The sequence below is a fragment of the Anabrus simplex genome, chromosome 5, assembly GCF_040414725.1.
Source record: "Anabrus simplex isolate iqAnaSimp1 chromosome 5, ASM4041472v1, whole genome shotgun sequence".
Classification (NCBI taxonomy): domain Eukaryota; kingdom Metazoa; phylum Arthropoda; class Insecta; order Orthoptera; family Tettigoniidae; genus Anabrus; species Anabrus simplex.
Window position 1 is genome coordinate 170,319,143 of NC_090269.1, and position 22,134 is coordinate 170,341,276.

The window sequence follows — 22,134 nt, forward strand, 5'->3', positions numbered from 1 at the left end:
TATCTAAGCAAATTGCTTCAGCCACCTATAGGACTCATATTTCCTCAGTAAGTTGTCAACCATAACCCTTCAATCCAATGCACTTCTGGCAAGTTTTCATGTGGAGTCCTTGTTCACTGAAGTACCGATTGACTCGGACATGCTCTCTTTGAGCATCTAGGATAATATTACACTGTTTCACCACTGCATGATTTCCAGCTATTTTTTGTGGAATGGGCAATGTTATGAACAGACGGATGGTCCACTTTCGCCGGTAGTGGCTAATTTCTTTATGGAGCATTTTGAGGAGGAGGCTATTGTTTCAGCGTCCATCATACCAATGATTTGGTGAAGGTATCTTGATGATACATTTGTGATCTGTACAGAAGGTCCTGAAAAAAATCACCAATTTCTAAACCACCCCATTCAGCAGCATCCTTCTTTTAAATTCACTGTGGGGATGGAGTCAGATAGATACCTTCCTTTCATGGATGATCTAGTAAGAAAGAAATTGGATGGCTCCTTAGGGCACACCATCTACTGTAAGCTCACCCACACAAATCACTATCTCCATGCAGATTCTCATCACCATCCAACACAAAAACAAGGCAATCCCACAACACTCACCATGAGGGCGAAATGAATTTGGAGCTATCAAATATCCAGGAGGAGATGGACACACTCAGAGTCACGTTCAAAAGCAGTGGTCACAACAATGTACAGATTCATAGAGCCCTGCATCCCAGATGGACGACTATACAAAACATCACTACAGCACGACAGAAAATAGTGCAGTTAACATCATTCATTTTGGCAACCAAAATTATTTCATTACTGGATCCATGATAGCCAGATTTTTCAATGCCAGTTGGATATCAATTATGCCTGAAAATTCTCGAGCAAAGAAACTGTCCTGTTGTCAACGTTACATGGACAGAAAACCTGGAGGGGGTAGCTGAACCCATAAAACTAGGGAGACTATGTTGAATTGGAGGAGCATTCCAAAAGATTTTCCAAGCAAAACCACACATCTCAGTGCACAGAAAGAAAGGGTGATTTTTCAGGCAGAGTCCGATTTGAGACTTAGGTTTTGAGCGAGGCAGACGGTAAAAAGGGACACAGTCACAGAATTCCATGGAAGTAGTCTTAAGCTGTGGAGACAGTGTAGGACTCTAACTCTATGGAGTAGTCAGTTACATCTCTCTCTTAGTCCAACCCTTCGTAAGGGTGTAGTGGCATCACGCGACAATCCTTTTGGTGATCTTCCTCCAGGAGTCTCTGCTTTGGGCATAGTGACTTGCTTGCTGTAAGCTCATCCTGGTTAAGTTCTTGATCTGGTCCATCCATCGTAACGGCGCACGTCCTCTAGGTCTTCGGCCTTCGACTTTTCCCTCTATGATAAGTATTTCCATTGCCTCCTGTCTTCTGGCAATATGACCAAAATATCCGAGTTATTTTTGGTTACATAAAATTTTAAATAAAAGTAGTTCATCTACGAACATTTCAACTTAGGGAGTAGGTGCATCTCATATTGACGGTTAAGGTCCTGGCCTTCTGACCCCAACTTGGCAGGTTCGATCCTGGCTCAGTCCGGTGGTATTTGAAGGTGCTCAAATATGTCAGCCTTGTGTCAGTAGGTCTACTAGCACATAAAAGAACTCCTGTGGGGCAAAATTCGGGCACTTCAGAACCTCCGAAAACTGTAAAAAAAAAAAATAAAAAAAAAAGTAGTTAGTGGGATTAAAGTAAATAACATTATTATTGACTTTACTACATTTCAACGTCCATTTTCAGAGAGGACTGCTGAAAGATTTCACTTTTGGTCATAAAAGACTTTTTATTTCATTTATTGCTCAAACACTGTGGAGGATAGCTGGAACATAGACACTCGTAAGAGGTGCTGTGCGGGTAGGCCACGCAGAACACATGAGGAGTCCTGTACAGAAAGATATAGTTATAGGATTGTGAGCAACTGCAAAAAGACTAAGACAGTGTTGTGAGATGGACAGCGGACAATGGTATGATGATGAACAGGATGAAAAGTCAGGTTGTAAGTTTCACCAAGAGGAAAAGTCCTCTCAGTTTTAATTACTGTGCTGATGGGGTGATAGTGTGTAATGTGGATCACTGTATGTACCTAGGTGTTAATATAAGGAATGATCTTCATTGGGCTAATAACATTAATGAGGGAAGGTTACAGATCTCTTCTCATGCTTATGAGGGTATTTAGGGGTTGTAGTAAGGATGTAAAGAAGAGGACATATACATCTCTGGTAAGACCTCAATTAGAGTATGGTTCCAATGTATGGGACCCACACCAGGACTACTTGATGCGAGAACTAGAAAAGATCCAAACGAAAGCAGCAGGGTAATTTCCAACAAAGGAGTAGTTTCACGAATATGTTGCAAACTTTGAGCTGGGAAGACTTGGGAGTAAGGAGACTAGATGGTCGACTAGGTGGTATGCTCTGAGCTGTCATTGGAGAGGTGGCATGGAATGACATTAGTAGATGAAGAAGTGAGCGGAGCTTCTAAAAGTAGGAAAGGCTGGAATTCAAGAGGATAAATTGGGGCGAATATTCATTTATAGGATGAGGAGGAAGGGATTGGAATAATTAATCAAGGGAAATGTATGAAACATTTCCAAGTTCTTTGAAAACGTTTTGAAAAGACTAGGTAAACAACTGATAGGGACTCTGCCACCTGGGCGACAGCCCTAAATGCAGACCTTTGATTGTTTGTTTGATTGTTTGAAGGGTGGACCCATTCCATATTAATGTCCAATAATAGGGAACATGAGACGGGTAAAGTCTAGGTGCAATTTCAGATAGGTCCGGATACTTTTTTCACGTAGTGTACTTGCAAAACCTAGAGAGTATTTATTTCCTATTTTTAGTCTTTCCCTCTTCCTCTTTATCCTTAGGTTAGTGTTACAAGAGGCTAATGGTCTTATAGTTTTTGTCCTATAAAACAATCACCACCATCATCAAGAGATATGTCTGATCCCTGTAGCATCTGTTTGAGGAATATGATAATGGTTTGACATTTTATATTAAGAGGGAATCCTACTGAAATATTGCCCCACAAATACCTCAAAACTAAAAATGAGATGTTGGTGCTAGTAGTTACTCCAAAATCTAGGACACATGATGATATATTAATTTTTATGTGCTATCCTATTGAAATCATACCTGAGGTTTTGAAAGTTTTTACAGTAATAATATAATTAAGCTTGTACAGCAGAGTCTCAACCAACCCTTGCTTATCCGACCATTCCATGTTATCAGACACTGGTAGACAGTAGCACAGCCAGGAGTTAAATTTGTGGAAGGAGGGGGAGCATTACAGTAGGTCTTCATCCAGAATTTCATTTTGGTGGATGTCCAAACTTGCAGAGTTTAGGTGGTATGGAATACCTAATAAGGAGATGAGTGTCCTTGGCTCCTAAAAAGAGTGGTGGATTCGTGTGGATTCCGGAAGCTAATAGTAATATACATTATATATAAAATGCCTAATAAATGTACATTTGTTAAAACTCCTGGGATGTCTGGACTCTTTGGACACTTTCCCCCACCCCCACCACCACTGAATATGCCTTGTCTTCATTTATTATTCCCTTCCGAAATACTAGTTCTTAACAGACGCCAGAGAATAGAAAATTCTAATTTTCCATGGAGGGAATTAGATATTTTTCACCAATAGAGCATGTCAAAAATATCAAAAACATATCAGATGTAAGGTTTTTTCAGGTTAATAGAGCAAACACCTGAAAATGCCTTACATCTGAGACGCCAGAGAGTCACAATTTTGTCTCGCAGGAATTTTTTAATGTGCCAGAAGGCAATGACATAGAGCTGTTGCCATTACAACACCCTTTTAAGGGAAACAGACTCAATCTGAGATTTGAACATGCGAACTCGGACACACTCTGTAGTACCATCTTTCTTTTCATATCCTCCTCCCAAGAAAAAGTCGTATACATGTTACTGGCCTGGACTTATACCTCACCCACTGAAATTATTTTCTTGGTATCCCACTGCATCCATTCACCATTTAAAGTATAAGGTAAGTCTGAAATAGTTGGATACTCAAAATATACCATCATAAATGATGCAGTTATGATTCAAAAGTACAAGTACTAAAGAAGGTAAACAAGCTTAGGGTTCATGAGATTTTAAATTTTATCATCATTAGCAACGGGATGTATGGTTTTGAGTAGAATCCGAATCAATAGAACGTGACTTCCCATTTCAAACATTTTGTATACATCGACTGTGATTCAAGCCTCAGCCATCTTGATGAGATGATAGAACCACGCTCGCCAATTACAAAATAGTTACCCGCACTTTTGATGGTGCTATTTGAGGTTCCAATCAGTCTCTGGGCATTTGACAAAACAGACAGACCTACCTATAGAATTTTCACACTTTCATGTCTTGCTACTACATGTTAGTGCTGCTGTTAGAATAAAAATTATTTCTCATAACTTACTGAGGATGTACATAGTTTTGGCTTCGTTATGACAAAACAGTCTGTCTTCAAAAAAGTCACTAATATGGCACAAAATGAGGAACTAATGTGCAGCGCACAATCGTGCCACAGTCTTCCCAATGCTGCAAATTAAATACACCACATCTCTCAAGCATGGTACAACCTGACAATCGCAACCACACTGTGCCAGGGTCCTAGGACATTGTTATTTCCAGGAACCGAGGTACAAACCTGAAGCAATGACTTAAACTTGCAACTATTTTTCACCATGGCTCCCGTTATCTCGGTAGTCCCGTTCCGGCCCATTACAGAGTAATCCCTTGTTAATTGCCCTTCTCCTCATCTCTTGACATTTGTCAACATGTGCTTGTATTCCCAATACCGAGGCCTATAGAGGGGAATATCGCTGCGCATCACAATTCTAAGTGTTTTCCTTTCATTCAAGCTCCTTCAACCAGTACTGATATGGAGAATTATGTATGGCTCTATTGAGCCATGTTAGCACATTCTTTGCCGCTATGTTAATTTAACATTTAGGCATAAGTTCTTAAAATTTGTTCATACCATATGTAAAACAACAGCTGATCCTCACTCTAGTTTTCAGGAAATCTTTTGGGGGTGCTGGTAGACTCAATTTGAACTTTTGGTGGAGGCTAAATTCTGTGACACCAAGCTCAATAGCTACAGTGGCTTAAGTGCGGCCAGCATCCAGTAATCGGGAGATAGTGGGTTCGAACCCCACTGTCGGCAGCCCTGAAGATGGTATCCCATGGTTTCCCATTTTCACACCTGGCAAATGCCGGGGCTGTACCTTAATTAAGGCCACGGCTGCTTCCTTCCACTTCCTAGGCCTTTCCTATCTCATCCTCACCATAAGACATATCTTTGTTGGTGCGACGTAAAACAAATAGCAAAAAAAACTTCCGTGACACCCCGTGTGAAGGGTGCAGTTATGGGATGAGCACTGACCTGAGTGCTGGTGGTAGGACCGGTTTATTGCTCAAGGGCAGGTGCAGCAAGCCTTCAGTCATTGTTCAGACATGTATTGCATCATCATCAAACAGTTCATAAATTGTGCTATTTCAGAAATATGCCACCCTTGGCCCAAAAGCCAACAGTCATAACTTTCCCCTTTCCAATGAGTAATTGTTTGCAGACAACCTATTATACACCTCGTATACTCACCATGCCAGCTTACTTCCTGCAACATACTTTATGAGCTATGCACCGTCGATGTAAAATGTAAGAGGTCAGAACAGTATGACTCAAATATGTATTGTGATTACTATATTTATGGCAACAACTGTACTTCTTTTCATGACAGGCTGCAAATTCTTAGATATTAATTTCCTCCCTCAAGGAATAATAACGTTAACACGTATTTTCAATGGATAATGTTATACTCCTGAAGAAACAAAGCACATTCCCCAGACTATAACACTGCTACCAATGGCTTGTGTTCTTCCAACAGTGGTTGTGAAAGTCTTCTTTTAGCATTCACTTTACTTGGAAGAGACTAACTATTTTGTAATATGCAGTAACTCCTGAACATGAATGCCTTAACCAGAGGAGTAAGTGGTATTAAAATAATGTGCATACGTTAAAGAGCTGGGTCAGACACAAACTAGAGGGCATATTTTGCAGGCTAAGGAGAAGTGTATTCCACACCAACACTGGAAAAAGCATTGCAAGGCACCAAATGGTTGGATTGAGCATTTTAAGCATCATCATTTTTTTGATCATATTAATGGCAAAGCAGACCTAATACCTGGATGTTCAGAAGGCCTTGAAAGTAACAGAAAGGTAACCATTTAAATTTGTGTGTTTCTTTTCTTTGGTGCTTTGGGATTCAAGCAATTTCTTCTTTAACATTCTGACTTAACACAGCTTTTCCACAGGCATCACAGAAGGAGCATAATATGAACATTTCTAACATGATACGAGATGGTATTGAGAGTAACATGAATATTAATTTTCATTGTACCATAATAATACTTTTGTCTTTGAAGTCAAGGTTCTTTAACCTCCCATGATTGAATAACCTGAAGTACGTTGTTCAGGTAAATTTATTATATTTGTTTAGACTAAAGACGGTAGAAGAGTTTTCTATTGGACCTTCATTGTTTCAAACTGAATTTCCTTCTCTGAGCTCATATTTCAAATACTATCTATACTTATTAGTCATCCAGAATTAATTAATTATGTATTAAAGCAGGTATATTGATCAAAGAATAGAAGGAGGGAATCGATGACAGTTAACAACCTAAATTAAAATTATTCATCAAACAGCGTATTGAATCTATTATACTCCTGAAGAAACTCTATTTCAATTTTTGGTGAGGAAGGTAGATAGGTATTTCTTTCTTTCTTTCTTTCTTTCTTTCTTTCTTTCTTTCCTTATTTATTTATATCATAAAATACTTTGTATTTCTTCTATCAATGTATTGTGCTTGTGGTTGTTTCATAAAAGATCCAAGGTTATTTTACTGTCAGTGTGTATTACAGCAGATTTTTCATGTACAGTATATTGTCTGTCTTGTAACTTCTCAAGATTCTTCACTAGTGCAACTTGCTCACCCTGATAGTTTGAGTATCTACCATATAATTTGAACCTAAGTTGGTGAGTTAATTCAGAATTGATATATATAACTATTCCAGACCCGACACCTGACTCGGTTTTGCTGCCGTCTGTATACATCTGGAATGTATACTGTACTTCTTCTGTTTTGTCTTGTATTATTATATTTTCAGCTGGATAAAGCCAATTTTTGTAATTCCTTGTAGAGTCAGTTTCAGTGATATCTCTCGTATGTTTAATTCTTCCTTTAACTGTAACTATATTGTTTAAGAAGCCTTACTCGTGGACAGACAAGATTTTCTTTTGATGACGCAGAGCACAGATCTCTGTGAAACGTAAAGAAATTTCACCGTACTTTCTTGACACGGCATAGCCCAAAAGCCTATACAGTATCATGTCAATATTGTATGAATTTGCAATTTCCAAAAGTTTAATATTAATTGGAGTCATTCCAGCTAGTACGCATAATGCTTCATGTGACGTCGTTTTGAAGGCTTTCATAACTTTAATATTTACTGCCCTCTGGACTCGTTTTATTTTGTTGACATTTATAGCTTGTATGTAATGCATCTACCCAAACAGGAACTCCATACGAGAGTAATGGAAGTATTGCTTCTTTGTAAATGATACTCATTACATTAGAACGCAATCCCCAATTAATTTTAGCTTACTTTGACAAGATGTGTATAATTTTTGTAGACTTTTCAGCTACATGTTGTATATGACGATTGAATCTGAATCTGCTATTGTTTAATATACCCAAATATTTAGTTAAATTAGTCTCTTTTATTTTGTCATTGTTGAGATATATGCCAAATCTGTGGTTTTTTTACTTTTCTTTCTAGACACGAGCATTACTTGAGTTTTATTTATGTTGAAAGATAGTTTATTTACTTTGGCCTGATTGGAGATTTTTAACATTTCAATATTGGCCTTGTTTTCAATTTGCAGTGCGTTTTCACCTCTAATCAGGATCAAGACATCTTTTGCAAAAGCAATCACTTTAGTGTCCTTCTTGTGGTTTAGTTTTAATAATGAGTCGTACTGAACATTCCATAGACCAGGTCTGCAGCAATATCCTTTTGGGCATCTTCTGCTTACGATCCTTTCTATCTCTAAGCTGTTAATAGTTAATGTACATCTTTTCTTAGTTAAGTAACTTCTGATCAAGCAGTGGAGGTTCTTAGGACAACGAATTTCCTTTAAGGCATTAAGAATCCCAGGCTACCAGGCACTATCAAAGGCGCCTTCTATGTCCAAGCTGATCATAGCGACACTGTCCTTATTTTACAGTGACTCCTCTATGTAGGCTTTGATGGCCATAACTGCATCCACTGTGCTGGATTGAGGCCTGAACCTGAACTGATTGTTGTGTAGCATATTATTCAAATATAAGTGATGCATTAAGCTATTTATAAACAGTTTCTCTAACACCTTTGCCATTACATTTTAATAAGCTGAGTAGTCAATATTTGCTTACGTCATCTGAGTTTTCTTTACCTGGCTTAATTATTGGGATGATTTTGGCTTTTTTCCAATTTTTAGGAAATATTCCTGTTGTTAAGCATTTGTTGTACAGTGCACTTATATACAAGGGTACTATGGTGAAAATATGTAGCAATATATCGCTTGTCATCCCATCCTCTCCTGGAGCCTTTTTGCAATCCATACTCTCTATTATTGCCCTTATTTCTTCTTTTGGAAAAGACCTGTCATCATTTGTGTTAGGTGGTTCCACAATTTTGATTCTTATTCTTCTGTTGTATTCAGTGTCGGTTTTATCGTTATCTGCAGGTGTAAAGTGATCCATAATATAATTCATTGTGTCAACTAGACCTGTTGTATAGGTCCCATCTGTTTCCTTAAGTGTGGACAGTGTGTAGGTGTGTCTGACTTTTCGGACTGCTAATTTGAACACAGCATTCCATGGATTAGAAGCTGTGGTAAAACTACAGAACTCTTTCCAAGATTTTGTTTTCTGCTGTCTAATGGCTTTCTAATATTGTCACTTTGTTTCATGACATTGTAATTTCCTGTCTCAGTGCAATTAGTCATTTCCTGATGTTCTCTGAAATCTTCTTCTTTGAGCATTAACTTTCCTCCTCATTATTGTCAGCTCCATAATCAACCAGGAAACTGATTTGCCATTAATTGCTCTCGTTGAAGGAGTATGAATTTTAAAACATTTGTTGCAAGTTGTTGTAACCTTGAATTGGAATTTTTAGATGGTACCTTCTGTGTCTGGCTGTTCGAAAATTAAGACCTGTAATTCCTCGCCCAGCTGACCGAAATCTTCTGCTCTGCAGTTGTACTGTTCTCTTACTGCATTTATGAAATGTTCATTGAAACATTCGTAATCATCTCTCCTTACCACATACCTGATTCTGTGATGAGTGGAGTTTGTTTTAGATGCTAACAGACCTATTGTAAATGTAGTATTATGGTGGCAGCAACTCTCTTCTCTGGTGCAGTCCCTATTCCATATTTCCTTCATAATATGTTTATTACATATTGATAAGTTGGCATTGCTGAAACCTCTTCTAGACTGAAATGTTGGTGAACTACTGTCTCCATTCATAATATGTAGCTGGTTTTCTATCTGATTCTATCTGATTTCAACAACAGTTGCATCTTCATCAGATAACTGTTAAATGATCAGAGAATTGATTGAATTGTTTAGCATGACAGTAACAGCCCAACATTTTCTATTTCCAGAGAAAAATATTTTATATTTAGTAGGAATTCCTACGGGTTTGTTCTCAAAGATGTGAGGTTCCTTTAAGAATGTTATGTCAATTTGTAATTCCATGAATAGTTGTACAACATTTTGTGTTTCTGCTTTTGAATGTTGCAGGTTTATTTGTAGGCATCTTATAGGTGATTTTTCAGGGTGAGTGTTGTGCTCAGGGATTTATTAGTTGCTCAGGCCATTAATAACATGTATTTTCTTGATATTTCTTTAAAACTGCTTGTAGGCTTGGATAGTATTTGTCTAATGATGAATGATTGACACATATTTTGTCACCTTTAGTATAACTGTTGTACGTCGCACAGTTAATGCTGTAACCATCCAGGATTCTCCAGCCATATTAATTTAGTGTACAATCCTTTTACGTGATATCACTCAATATCAAAATTATCTGCCATCGGCAATTATTCATAATGACATATTAATTCAACTTCAATCATTTGTAAATAAGGCTTTTGGAATCATATTGTACATGTTACCGTATTTTTGTGGTAGGTAGAGGTGAAAGAAGGTGCGGGTGTGAACGGGTCTCAAGCTACGAAATTAAAGTTAATGTAAAATTTAACAAGGTTATATTTTCTTTGTAAAATCCAGGAATAACAAGCATGGCAGGTACAGAGTAGCAAAGCCACTATTCGAGAATATACAATTACAGAGTTACAGGATGGGCTCCGAGAGCCAAGCCCACAATAATTGAACAATTAGCCCAATCTTACGATATACAGAAATTCAACAAAGGGGCAGAAGACCCCAATAATGCCCAGGAGCACTTGCTCCCAATTACACAGAAAAGCCTCCTCGAGGCATACAACACTCAATTTTCGAGAAAGAGCCACTCGCTCTCAACTTTAAGCCTATCAAAGGCCACACCAAACTCCACCTTCAAGTTGTCCTCTAAGGACATAGACACAGGGGTAAAATACCCAACCTACTGAGGCCTATTAAGTGAGAAAAAGGTTAATTACATGACCTCTAAAATAACAATTTGAGAGGAGGCGAACTGCACTCCTAATACATTTTGTTTTAAAACCTAATCTGGCTGTAGGCCACTAATGCAAGGGCTAATCCCATACTACGGAGGTGACTTTAGAAAAGAACAATTTACATTACATTAAGGAAGAATCGGTTGTGAGAAATAAGTTCACCTCAAAACAATATGAGCGGGAGCTCAAGAGGGTTAATCACTCTCTATCCCAATATGTAGCTTAAAAGATAGAATAAATACAAGGTGTCTTTACATTTTAGGAAAAGTTACATGGTGGAAACGCTTCGGACCCGCCCCGAGAGTTAAACTGCTGAGCTAGCAAGAAAAGAAGTTATTAAATGGCCATTACCTGGTTGTTGAACTGCTGCCCGAAGAAAGAGGTGCTTCCCGCCCCCTGCTATGTACTTTACACACTGAAAGATGGTACTGAAGTGGCACCGAGACCCGAAAATCAGCAGTTTATATACTCTCGCGGAAAGTTCGAGGCGTTTTTGGAATGAGAACACCCTCCCACAAGGATTTTATTGGTTCACCAAGAAAACCCCTACACAATACGAAGAAGAAACATATTATTGGTGGAAAATTAATTCGAGAAATTCAGGATTGGCTAAATTCAAAACAAGGGGAAAGAAAGGGGTATACAGCCAACTTAAACAATAACAGAAAGAAATTTAACAAGAAACAAACTTTTGAAATAAAAATTTCTCCAAAAAGCAGTTCTTTCACCTTGCACTAGGGTGCACTATTGTAGTTCTTCAGTAGTGTCCTCTAGAAGAGAAAGTTCACACTCTTTACTACAAGCAAAACAAAAATACGTCGAAAACGACCCAGTTCAGAAACTTCAAAATTTCCAAGTAGTGACATCTTCTGGGTAACTTGAAAATTAATACCGTAGATAAAGTTCAGACTTCCTCCAGCAGAGGAGTTTAAATTTGGCGCGAATTTTAAATAAGCGGCATGGAGGTGTACCGCCCTGTACAGACCTCCCCCCCCGAAAAGTTCCTCCAAGGGGGTAACACAGAAGAACATAAACTTTTGTTTGAAAACAAGGTCCAAGTTATGATGTTGATATGGAGATTAATTGCAGAAGCATTTATCAAAATTGTTGAAATTTGATTTGATCCAGTTTCAAAAATTCTCGTAGTAACTGCTGAAGTAATGTCTTTATGTTTGTAGAAGTTAAATTCAGAAGGAAATCTTTAGTTTTTAAAGTTGAGGAAAAATTTTCTAAGTCCACCAGGTATTGCAGTAAAATCCAAGAAAAGGTAGTAATGTTGAACTGGAATGTCCATATAGCTGATTAAATATTTTCAAGGTTGATTAAGTAGGATGGCCAGAGCGGCCGCTGCAGCTTGTGTCCAGAGGAGGCCGCTCGGACCCCTCAAGTACCCAGAGATACCGCTCGCCCGCACTATGAGAGGAGTAGTGGTGTTGAAGCACGCCGAGCCCGCGGCGAACATATACAGGCTGCGGGCAAGTAGCAGGTTGTGCGCCGCACATCAGCCTTGGCCGGGAGGAGGGCACCGGCTCGCCGTACACTGGTCGACCTCGCTGGAGAAGAGGGGGCCCTTCCTCTATTCCAGTAGCGGTACGGCGCCGCGCGGCTGCGGGGGCACTGAAACATTAAAGCTCGACGGCAGAATTTGTTGGACCATCATCTTTTTTTGAGGGCACAGGCTTTGTGGAGAGGTTGAGGGGCCAGCGGCGTGCAGATATTTATGTCATTAATAAGCCACTGTGTGTTGTGGAGCAGGAGACGGGAGAGTGGTAATGGCCGTGGCAACGACAGGATGGCAGTTTAACGGTTCGGGGAAGGTTTTACAAAATGCTTACATATAAAACAAAATATTATAGAAGGGGCAGAATGCCTTAAAAGTGAAAACTCAAAAAAATATAACCTTCATATTCCTTTCAAGATTATATGAGGCAAGTTAGCACAGAAATTATACAGGTTTCACCTGCGACAGGTGAACCCTAAATATCCTCTCGGTGGCTGGATTGCTTAATAACAACGTAACCGGCGTAAGGAAATCGAGAATGACACACGGCCCATGAAATCTGGGGGCAAGCTTGCCCGCGGGAACAAAATTCTTGACCATCACTTGGTCACCTACCTTCAAATTGGTGGGTCTCCGTCCACGATCATATCTTTCCCTAACCTTTTCATGAGAGACTTTAAGATTGGCTTTAGCCTTCTTCCAAAGATCTTTAATGTTGTCTGGTCTATTGTCTCAGGCAGAATGTCACTCAGAGAACAGAGGTTAGAGAGCGGCGTGTTGGGAACGAACTTAAACATCAAAGAAGCTGGAGTAAACTTGTGAGATTCATGAACCACCGAATTCAAAGCAAAAGCTAACCAATGCAGGGACGTGTCCCATCTAGAAAGATCTTCGTGATGATAAGCAATAAGCGCGGACCTGAGATTACGATTAACCCGTTCAGCCAGAGATGGTTGAGGGTAATAAGCAGAAGTTGTCACATGAGATATGGACAGGTCAAAGCAGAATTTACGAAATGTGAAAGCCTTAGCATTATCAGATACAATATATTGACACGGACCAAAAGAAGCAAAGATAGAATTTAGACAAGTAATGGTGGACTGAGCGGTAGCCAGCTTAGTCGGAAATAACCAGGAAAATCTTGTAAAACCATCTACACATACAAGGATGAACTTGTTGGCATTTCCCTTCGACTGGGGGAAGGGTCCTACATAATCAATATACAGGCGTTCCATGGGGCGCGAAGCTTGATGCGAAGACAAAAGGCCGACCTTGGTGGATATGGTGGGTTTACTAAGCAAACAAGATTTACAAGCTTTTACTAGTTCACGGATTTCACCGTCCATACCCTTCCAGATGAACCTTTCACGAATCTTTTCACGAGTTTTAAAGATTCCAAGATGCCCTCCTAATGGGGTCTCATGATAGTACCTGAAGATCATAGGCACAAGAACCGGTGGAACGACAACCTTCATGATCTTATCATGCCTCGAAGGGCAACACAGAACACCATTCCTCAGTACATAAGGGACAACATGTTCCCCAGAAGAAAGGGTTTCCATTATCGGAGCCAGCGTCGGATCTTCACGTTGGTATTTCTCGATATCCCTAAAGAGCATGGGAGCATCTGTTAAGATGGCATTAACATCAGATAGTATGGACTCGGGAGGTGATGAACTGTCGACCGGTTCATGGGTCTCGACGTCGTTGGAAAACATACGGCTGAGTCCATCGGCAACAACATTTTCGGTCCCTCTGATATGCCGGACATCGAATTGGAAGGCAGAAATTCGGATGGCCCAACGGGCTACACGACCAGTACGACGCGGCCTACCTAAGACCCAGCTTAAGGCTTGATTATCTGTCTCCAGGTCGAATTTGACATGTTCCAGATAGAGACGGAACTTTTCTAAGGCAAATAAGACTGCCAAACCTTCGAGCTCATAGATGGAATACTTGGCTTCCTGAGCCGATAGAGTCCTAGATGCATAGGCGATGGGTCGCCTCCCTAGTTCAGTCTCTTGAAGAAGGACTGCAGCTACCGCCGCCGCCGACGCGTCGGTTTGGACGATGAATTTCTTCGAGAAATCAGGCATAACAAGGACAGGGGCATTACAGAGAGCTAATTTGAGATCTTCAAAAGCGGCTTGTTGAGAAGGTCCCCACTCGAATTTGATGCCTTTCCTGCGAAGAAGGTTCAAGGGCGCCGCTCTATTAGCGAAGTTAGGAATAAACTTCCTGAAGAAATTCACCATACCAATGAACCTGGCGATACCTTTAATGTCCTTGGGAGGTTTAAAATCACGGATGGCCTGTGTTCTAGAATGATCGACGGCAACACCATCAGGTGACACAATATGCCCTAGGAATGACATAGATGGCTTAGCAAAGGCAACCTTGGACAACTTGACAGTTAACCCAGCCATACGAAGGCGATTGAGAACTTCTCGCAGATGATCTAGATGTTCTTCAAAGGTCTCCGAAAATATGACGACATCATCCAAGTAGTGATACAAGTACTCAAATTTGATGTCGGAGAAGACCCTATCTAGCAGCCTAGTGAGTACAGCTGCTCCCGTGGGGAGCCCGAAAGGCACGCGGTTGTATTCATACAAATTCCAATCCGTGGCAAAAGCTGTAAGATGTTTAGACTCTTCCGCTAGGGGAATTTGATTGTAGGCCTGATTCAGGTCCAAGATAGTAAAGAACTTGGCCTTACGAAACCATGAAAAGCAAGAATGAAGGTCCGGAAGGGGCACAGATTGTAACACCACCTTCCGATTGAGAGCCCTATAATCAATGACAGGCCTGAAGCCCCCTTGGGGTTTCGGGACTAGAAAAATAGGCGAAGAATATGCCGACTTAGAGGGCCTAATAATACCATCCTTCAACATCTGATCGATAATTTCTTTCAGAGCCTTCATTTTAGGTGGAGATAGCCTATAAGGTGGAAAACGGTCAGGAATCGAATCCGTGACCTCAATTTTGTATTCAATAAGGTCAGTAACACCAAGAGTATCAGAGAACACCTCTGGAAACGACTGACACAACTTACGAATACTATCAGCCTGCTCCTCAGGTAGATGTCCAAGGTCTAACAACATCTCATCCTGGGTAGGCGAAACAGATGAACATGATGCAGAATTAAATTTTAACAAGGGGATTTTACAATAGGAAGCAAATTTGAATGTGCACGACTTACTCTGAAGATCGGGCACAAGACCAGTGTGAGAAATGAAGTCCGCTCCCAATATGATGGGGCAAGACAAGTGCTTAGCCGCAAACAATTTGATTTTCCATGTAAATTTAAAAATACGTATTTTGACCTGTAAAGAACCTAGAATTTCTAAGGGAGATGAATTAGCCGAAACATATTGGATCGAAGAGAAACAATAGTCAGGAAGTTTACAAACAGATTTCAGTTTTGCATACCATTGAGCCGAAATAATAGAACAAACACTGCCTGAATCTAATAGGGCTGTTATAGGCTCATTATTTAACTCAATTTTGAGAAAGGGGACCGGTGCGGGGTATCTGCCGCAATCCTAAGACACTCTTTGGGGCATTCAAAAGATGGATTTGCAGATTGAACGTTCCCTGAATTTTCGATCTGTTTACCAGGGGCTGAGCCTCGGAAAGATGGATTAGTCGACTCAGCCGAAGCCACTAGTCAATTTTTATTATTGGCATTGGTGGAATTTGCACCAGAAGTTGAGCAGGAAGGGGTGCTATTTGAATTTGGGCAATTCTTGGCGATATGTGAGAAAGCCCCACATTTAAAACAGCCTTGTGATGAACCAGCTCCATTCCTTGTCCCACTAGACTTGATTGATGGACACTTATTGCGAAGGTGGTCAGGCGACCCGCAAGCATAACATTTACGGGGTGTAAGGGGTCGGCGAGGTGGAGGGCGAAGATTACTAAAAGAAGGAGGGGGTTCTTTCGCGACACGCAAAGAATCGGCGTATCTAACTCCTTCCGCTGAGACGGCCAATGCTTCGAGTTCAGAGAAAGTTTGCGGGCAAGCCGCGAAACACAAATATGACCTATAGGATGGTGAAATGCCTTCCACAATAGCTTGTACAATCTGATCCTCAGGGAAGTGAAGAGCAAACACCCTAGTATAGAACTTAATATCTTGGATGAAATCTGCCAAGTTTTCATCCAAGAGCTGTACCCGATAATAGTACTTCTGAATAAGGGAGGACCTTGCCCTAGCCGGGATGAAGTTAGCTAGCAAGTGGGCGTGGAAGTCTTCGATCGATGATTGCTCGGCAATGGCTCTTACTATTTTATCTGGGAGAATACCAATTGCATAAGGATAAATTATCTGTAAAATTTGACACGGAGAAAGAGAAAAAACAAGGGCATGGTCCTGAAATTCAACTAAAAACCTTAAGAATGAAATAACTTCACTGGTGGTATTAACAGAAAACTTAGAGATACCTCTGAGCAACATTGCTAATTGATGAGGCAAGCTGCTGAACCCAGGTGGCATAGTAGGTAAAGGTTTCAGTGGCAAAGAAGTTAGTTCAGAACGTACATTATTCAACGACGTACGGCGTTCAGACTCGTTGTCCAATGGGGCAGAGATAGTTTGAGCTGTAACGGTTTTCCTATTGACTTCTCCCTTAGGAGGCTCTTCCTCGCTACCTACATTCACCGTAGCGGGTTGAACAATTTTGGGAGGAACTTCCCCAGTTAACAATTGAGTGACCTTATTAGATAATTCAGAAATATTTTCATGCACCGTACTAGCTTCCTTCCTCTGAACGTCATTCAACTTCAGAGACAACAGATGGTTAACTCTATTTGAAAAATGAAATAGCCTGGCTTGCACACGCTTAATTTGATTAGGAGAAGGATCATTTTCATCAAAAAAAACTAACTACAGATGCTAGCCCAGTAATATTCTCGATGATCGTGGAAAGAGAGTCGTCAATTTCTTTCTCTCCCAAAGTGGGGATGGAAATGGGCAAATCAAGGGACTCTCTAAGTTTGTTTGTGTCTACTGCAACCGTGCCTCCAGATTGCACATTTCTGATAGTCAATTCATAGATCAACTCCTCCTTGCGCAAATAGTTAAGATGGAGAACATCGCAAGGGCCGGGCATGATGACAGAACAATTTTGAAACAGGACAAATCAAAAATTCCAGCAACTGAGAAAATTGTTAGAGTTCAGATCAAAGCAATGTTTAGCCGTCAAAAGGGGCTAAATTGAGACCCATTCAACCACGCTCTGCTACCACTTGTTACCGTATTTTTGTGGTAGGTAGAGGTGAAAGAAGGTGCGGGTGTGAACGGGTCTCAAGCTACGAAATTAAAGTTAATGTAAAATTTAACAAGTTTATATTTTCTTTGTAAAATCTAGGAATAACAAGCATGGCAGGTACAGAGTAGCAAAGCCACTATTCGAGAATATACAATTACAGAGTTACAGGATGTGCTCCGAGAGCCAAGCCCACAATACTTGAACAATTAGCCCAATCTTACGATATACAGAAATTCAACAAAGGGGCAGAAGACCCCAATAATGCCCAGGAGCACTTGCTCCCAATTACACAGAAAAGCCTCCTCGAGGCATACAACACTCAATTTTCGAGAAAGAGCCACTCGCTCTCAACTTTAAGCCTATCAAAGGCCACACCAAACTCCACCTTCAAGTTGTCCTGTAAGGACATAAACACAGGGGTAAAATACCCAACCTACTGAGGCCTATTAAGTGAGAAAAAGGTTAATTACATGACCTCTAAAATAACAATTTGAGAGGAGGCGAACTGCACTCCTAATACATTTTGTTTTAAAACCTAATCTGGCTGTAGGCCACTAATGCAAGGGCTAATCCCATACTACGGAGGTGACTTTAGAAAAGAACAATTTACATTACATTAAGGAAGAATCGGTTGTGAGAAATAAGTTCACCTCAAAACAATATGAGCGGGAGCTCAAGAGGGTTAATCACTCTCTATCCCAATATGTAGCTTAAAAGATAGAATAAATACAAGGTGTCTTTACATTTTAGGAAAAGTTACATGGTGGAAACGCTTCGGACCCGCCCCGAGAGTTAAACTGCTGAGCTAGCAAGAAAAGAAGTTATTAAATGGCCATTACCTGGTTGTTGAACTGCTGCCCGAAGAAAGAGGTGCTTCCCGCCCCCTGCTATGTACTTTACACACTGAAAGATGGTACTGAAGTGGCACCGAGACCCGAAAATCAGCAGTTTATATACTCTCGCGGAAAGTTCGAGGCGTTTTTGGAATGAGAACACCCTCCCACAAGGATTTTATTGGTTCACCAAGAAAACCCCTACACAATACGAAGAAGAAACATATTATTGGTGGAAAATTAATTCGAGAAATTCAGGATTGGCTAAATTCAAAACAAGGGGAAAGAAAGGGGTATACAGCCAACTTAAACAATAACAGAAAGAAATTTAACAAGAAACAAACTTTTGAAATAAAAATTTCTCCAAAAAGCAGTTCTTTCACCTTGCACTAGGGTGCACTATTGTAGTTCTTCAGTAGTGTCCTCTAGAAGAGAAAGTTCACACTCTTTACTACAAGCAAAACAAAAATACGTCGAAAACGACCCAGTTCAGAAACTTCAAAATTTCCAAGTAGTGACATCTTCTGGGTAACTTGAAAATTAATACCGTAGATAAAGTTCAGACTTCCTCCAGCAGAGGAGTTTAAATTTGGCGCGAATTTTAAATAAGCGGCGTGGAGGTGTACCGCCCGGTACAGTACATATTAGAACATCATTTCTTATTTAAATTATTATATTATGTAGGATAGGAATTCATTATGTACTGTAAATATGATCAATGTTGAGACAGAGTTGGTGTCATTTCATCTCATACTTGTGTACACGGATAAGTTATTCTTGAAGCGGGGAAGTTGGATGACTCATGGGTTTAACTCATGAGCAAAGGTAATACACAGCGACCCGCGTGCAAGGCTAGCAAGCCAGGCAACTACATCATCGCCACGCCTACTGGTTACTTGTGAAGTATCAAGAGAGGGAGATGATAATAGGATCTACGAATCAGATGCTTCGTTGTATAGAGATTTGGTATTTAGCTGTTACCAAGAGTGGGGAGAGCCCAGAGATATATTATCTAGCATGAAGACACACAACAACAACTACTTTGTTATTTTTGAGACAGTGAGTGGTCGCTTCGAGACATAGTTATTTTCGTACAGTGTGTTGTCGCTTCGAGAGTATTTAGCTGCTCTGAAGCTGTCGGATCAGGGCGAGATGAAACAAGCTTATGGCTTGTGATATATTCTGTAATTATTCTGGATGAAGAACTACGTTTAGTTCAAGTCCACGGAATTTGGTACAAGTCTGTATTGTATCAGTAGAATAGCTAAGTTGTATTGAGATTTCTGATAACATGGAAAAATTCATAACTCTGAATTTTCTCCTCCTACGATCAACGGTGATCAATTTTCACAAGTATAGGGCTAATGTTTAATTTAAAGACTAGGCAATTAGGGAGTGCTAGTCCAGATAGCCCAAACCATATCACAGAAGGAAGGAAGGATGTCCATGGAGCCAATTCTAAAACGAGAAGAGGGGAACGAGTAACCACGGAATATAGATGACCTCAACGGAAGCTGTAATTGGTGAGCCTCAATTAGATAAAGCAAGCAACAGTTAATTTCAGTAACATAAATTCTAAAATCCCTCCAAGCTTAAAGGAACTTTTCCGATTCATCTCATTTTTGTATAATAAATTCTTTTTATTTTATATTGCGTTAATTTTCTTTCTCAAGCGATACTTAATGGTGGTTAATTATTTAAAATCCTACCTCTGTGTTTTAAGTATAAGTCTCTATGCTAGTAAATATAAATTTTGCTTTACAGTTTTGTTTAAAACTGTAACGCTGGCGCCCAAACATTACATAGAGAAATGGGAAACCATGGAATATTAATTGATTCTATTCACGTGGCAATTTGCGGGCAAGGCACATATAGTTGTATTTATATTCATGTGTCCCAAGGTATTAACTTTCATCTCCACTAATGAGAACCTTAGGAGACTGAAGTCTGGTGAGGTAGCTGTGAATTCTTTCAACTCATGTCTTCTTGCACACAGTGGCAGGTTTCTTCTGATCCACAATTATCTTGTCTGTGGTTATATCGACTGCTCTTGAAGCAGCTGATGGGTGCAATTTAGTATTCTGAATGACATATTACCCAACTCATTTTGAGTTCATGCTTCAATAGTTTCTTTCGGACTTGTGAATTCATTTCCACAAGTAAATTCTAGTTATTCCATTAGTTATGCATTGTCTCACGTGCGCGCACGCACACACACACACACACACACACACTTTTGGAGCTGGTCACATTAATTTAAAGCACACATAAATCAAAGTAATAAACTAGAACGTTCATATGTCAACCAATAAGACACCAATTATAACATCGCAAGTTTTGAAAACACACACATGGCTAGAAGCAAAGGTAAGCAGGATTACCAACATGACAACTAGAGAAAGGATGTGGGAAGTGGACTGGGATCCCTAAGAGTTTGTAATCTTACATGACGTTGTAGGGAAATAGACGTGTAAACGGTTACCCTTTAGACTGCATTTACTAACAAATAAGAAAATTTTAACATAATTGAATAACAGCAATTTAAAATAAAGTAACAAGATCAATAAAGAAAAACAAAGAGGAAATGAACCGTTAGGCTCGTATTTATAGTTCTTCAGAAAACCAAAATTGTATATTACAAGTTCATCTCCACAAGAATCTGTTCAGCGACATTTAAGAAAATGAGATCAAACTTCTACAATTAAAATTTACAAGGAAAATTTAACAGGGAATATACAACAATCATACAAGCAAAATAGAAAAGGAGATTTACAGATTATTACATTTAATTTACAAGGAAAATTGACAAAGGAATTTAAAATCTAATGCAGAGGCCTTTAGAGTTGCTGCCTTCCTAATACACATCAGTGAGAGACAGATAGCTCCAAACAGCATACATTAAATCGATGCAGGACTACAGGAGGCAACTCCGGATGGAAAAATAAATTTTACATGACACAATTAAAAAGGTTAATGAAAGGGAATTGCCTCCAAAATAACAGGATATGCCTAACTGATGAACTAAGGCACTACAAAACAAAACAGCAAAAACCAGGGTCTAAGGTAAACTCCGAAGTAAATAAATTTACATGTTAATTTAAAGTTCGCGAAAAGGAAACATGCTTACCCTGAGGTGGCTGGAGCCGCTGACGGGACCACACCCGAAATGCGTCTGACCGTGAGGATGTACGGAAACCAAAGATGCGGACAAGAGCCCTGCTCCTACCGAGGAGCCAAATGCCGGAAATTGAGAAACACGCAAACAGCCAAACAGGGAAGCCTATTACAATTCTACCCAAAATTTTCGCCAATGAAGAAGTTCATTATTCTGACCAATTAAAACAAATTACCAAATATAGACAACGAATTCTAGAGGTTTTGATTGCAAAATGCAGCGATTTCGTTATCGAAACCTCCACATGGCATATACAGGTTGATACAAAAGGTTGTTTAACAGATTGCAAGTTACAACAAGGACAACTACAGGAGATCTCCAATACCAAAATATTATCATAACAATTAAATAAATATAATTAAATGTCTTTCTTATGAGTCCTGAAAATCTTATTAATATTTTTACATAAATTCACAAAAAACAAATATTTCATTGACTTCTTTGAAAAAGTCTTTGAATGTTCCTTTGTTTTTGCAATGGCGATTCTACAGAATTTTAGCATAATGACAAGACAAGAATTAAATTATCACATTCACGTTATTAACGTCTCACCACCAGCGACATATATATAT

At 39.7% G+C, this 22,134-nt stretch overlaps 1 protein-coding gene across 3 annotated transcripts in view; it reads left to right on the forward strand.

Annotated features, from left to right (window-relative positions):
- Mctp (multiple C2 domain and transmembrane region protein) overlaps nt 1-22,134 on the forward strand; it is a 1,410,470-nt gene that overhangs the window by 1,252,345 nt on the left and 135,991 nt on the right. Inside the window, exon 17 of one of the 3 annotated variants that reach the window (XM_068227784.1) lies at nt 8,883-8,895. The exons of 1 other annotated variant lie outside the window; for it this stretch is intronic. In XM_068227784.1, coding sequence (XP_068083885.1) covers nt 8,883-8,895 — 13 coding nt within the window. Of the gene's footprint in view, nt 1-6,114; nt 6,274-8,882; nt 8,896-22,134 lie in introns of all 3 variants that reach the window. One more of the 3 variants, XM_067148395.2, reaches the window with a different exon arrangement.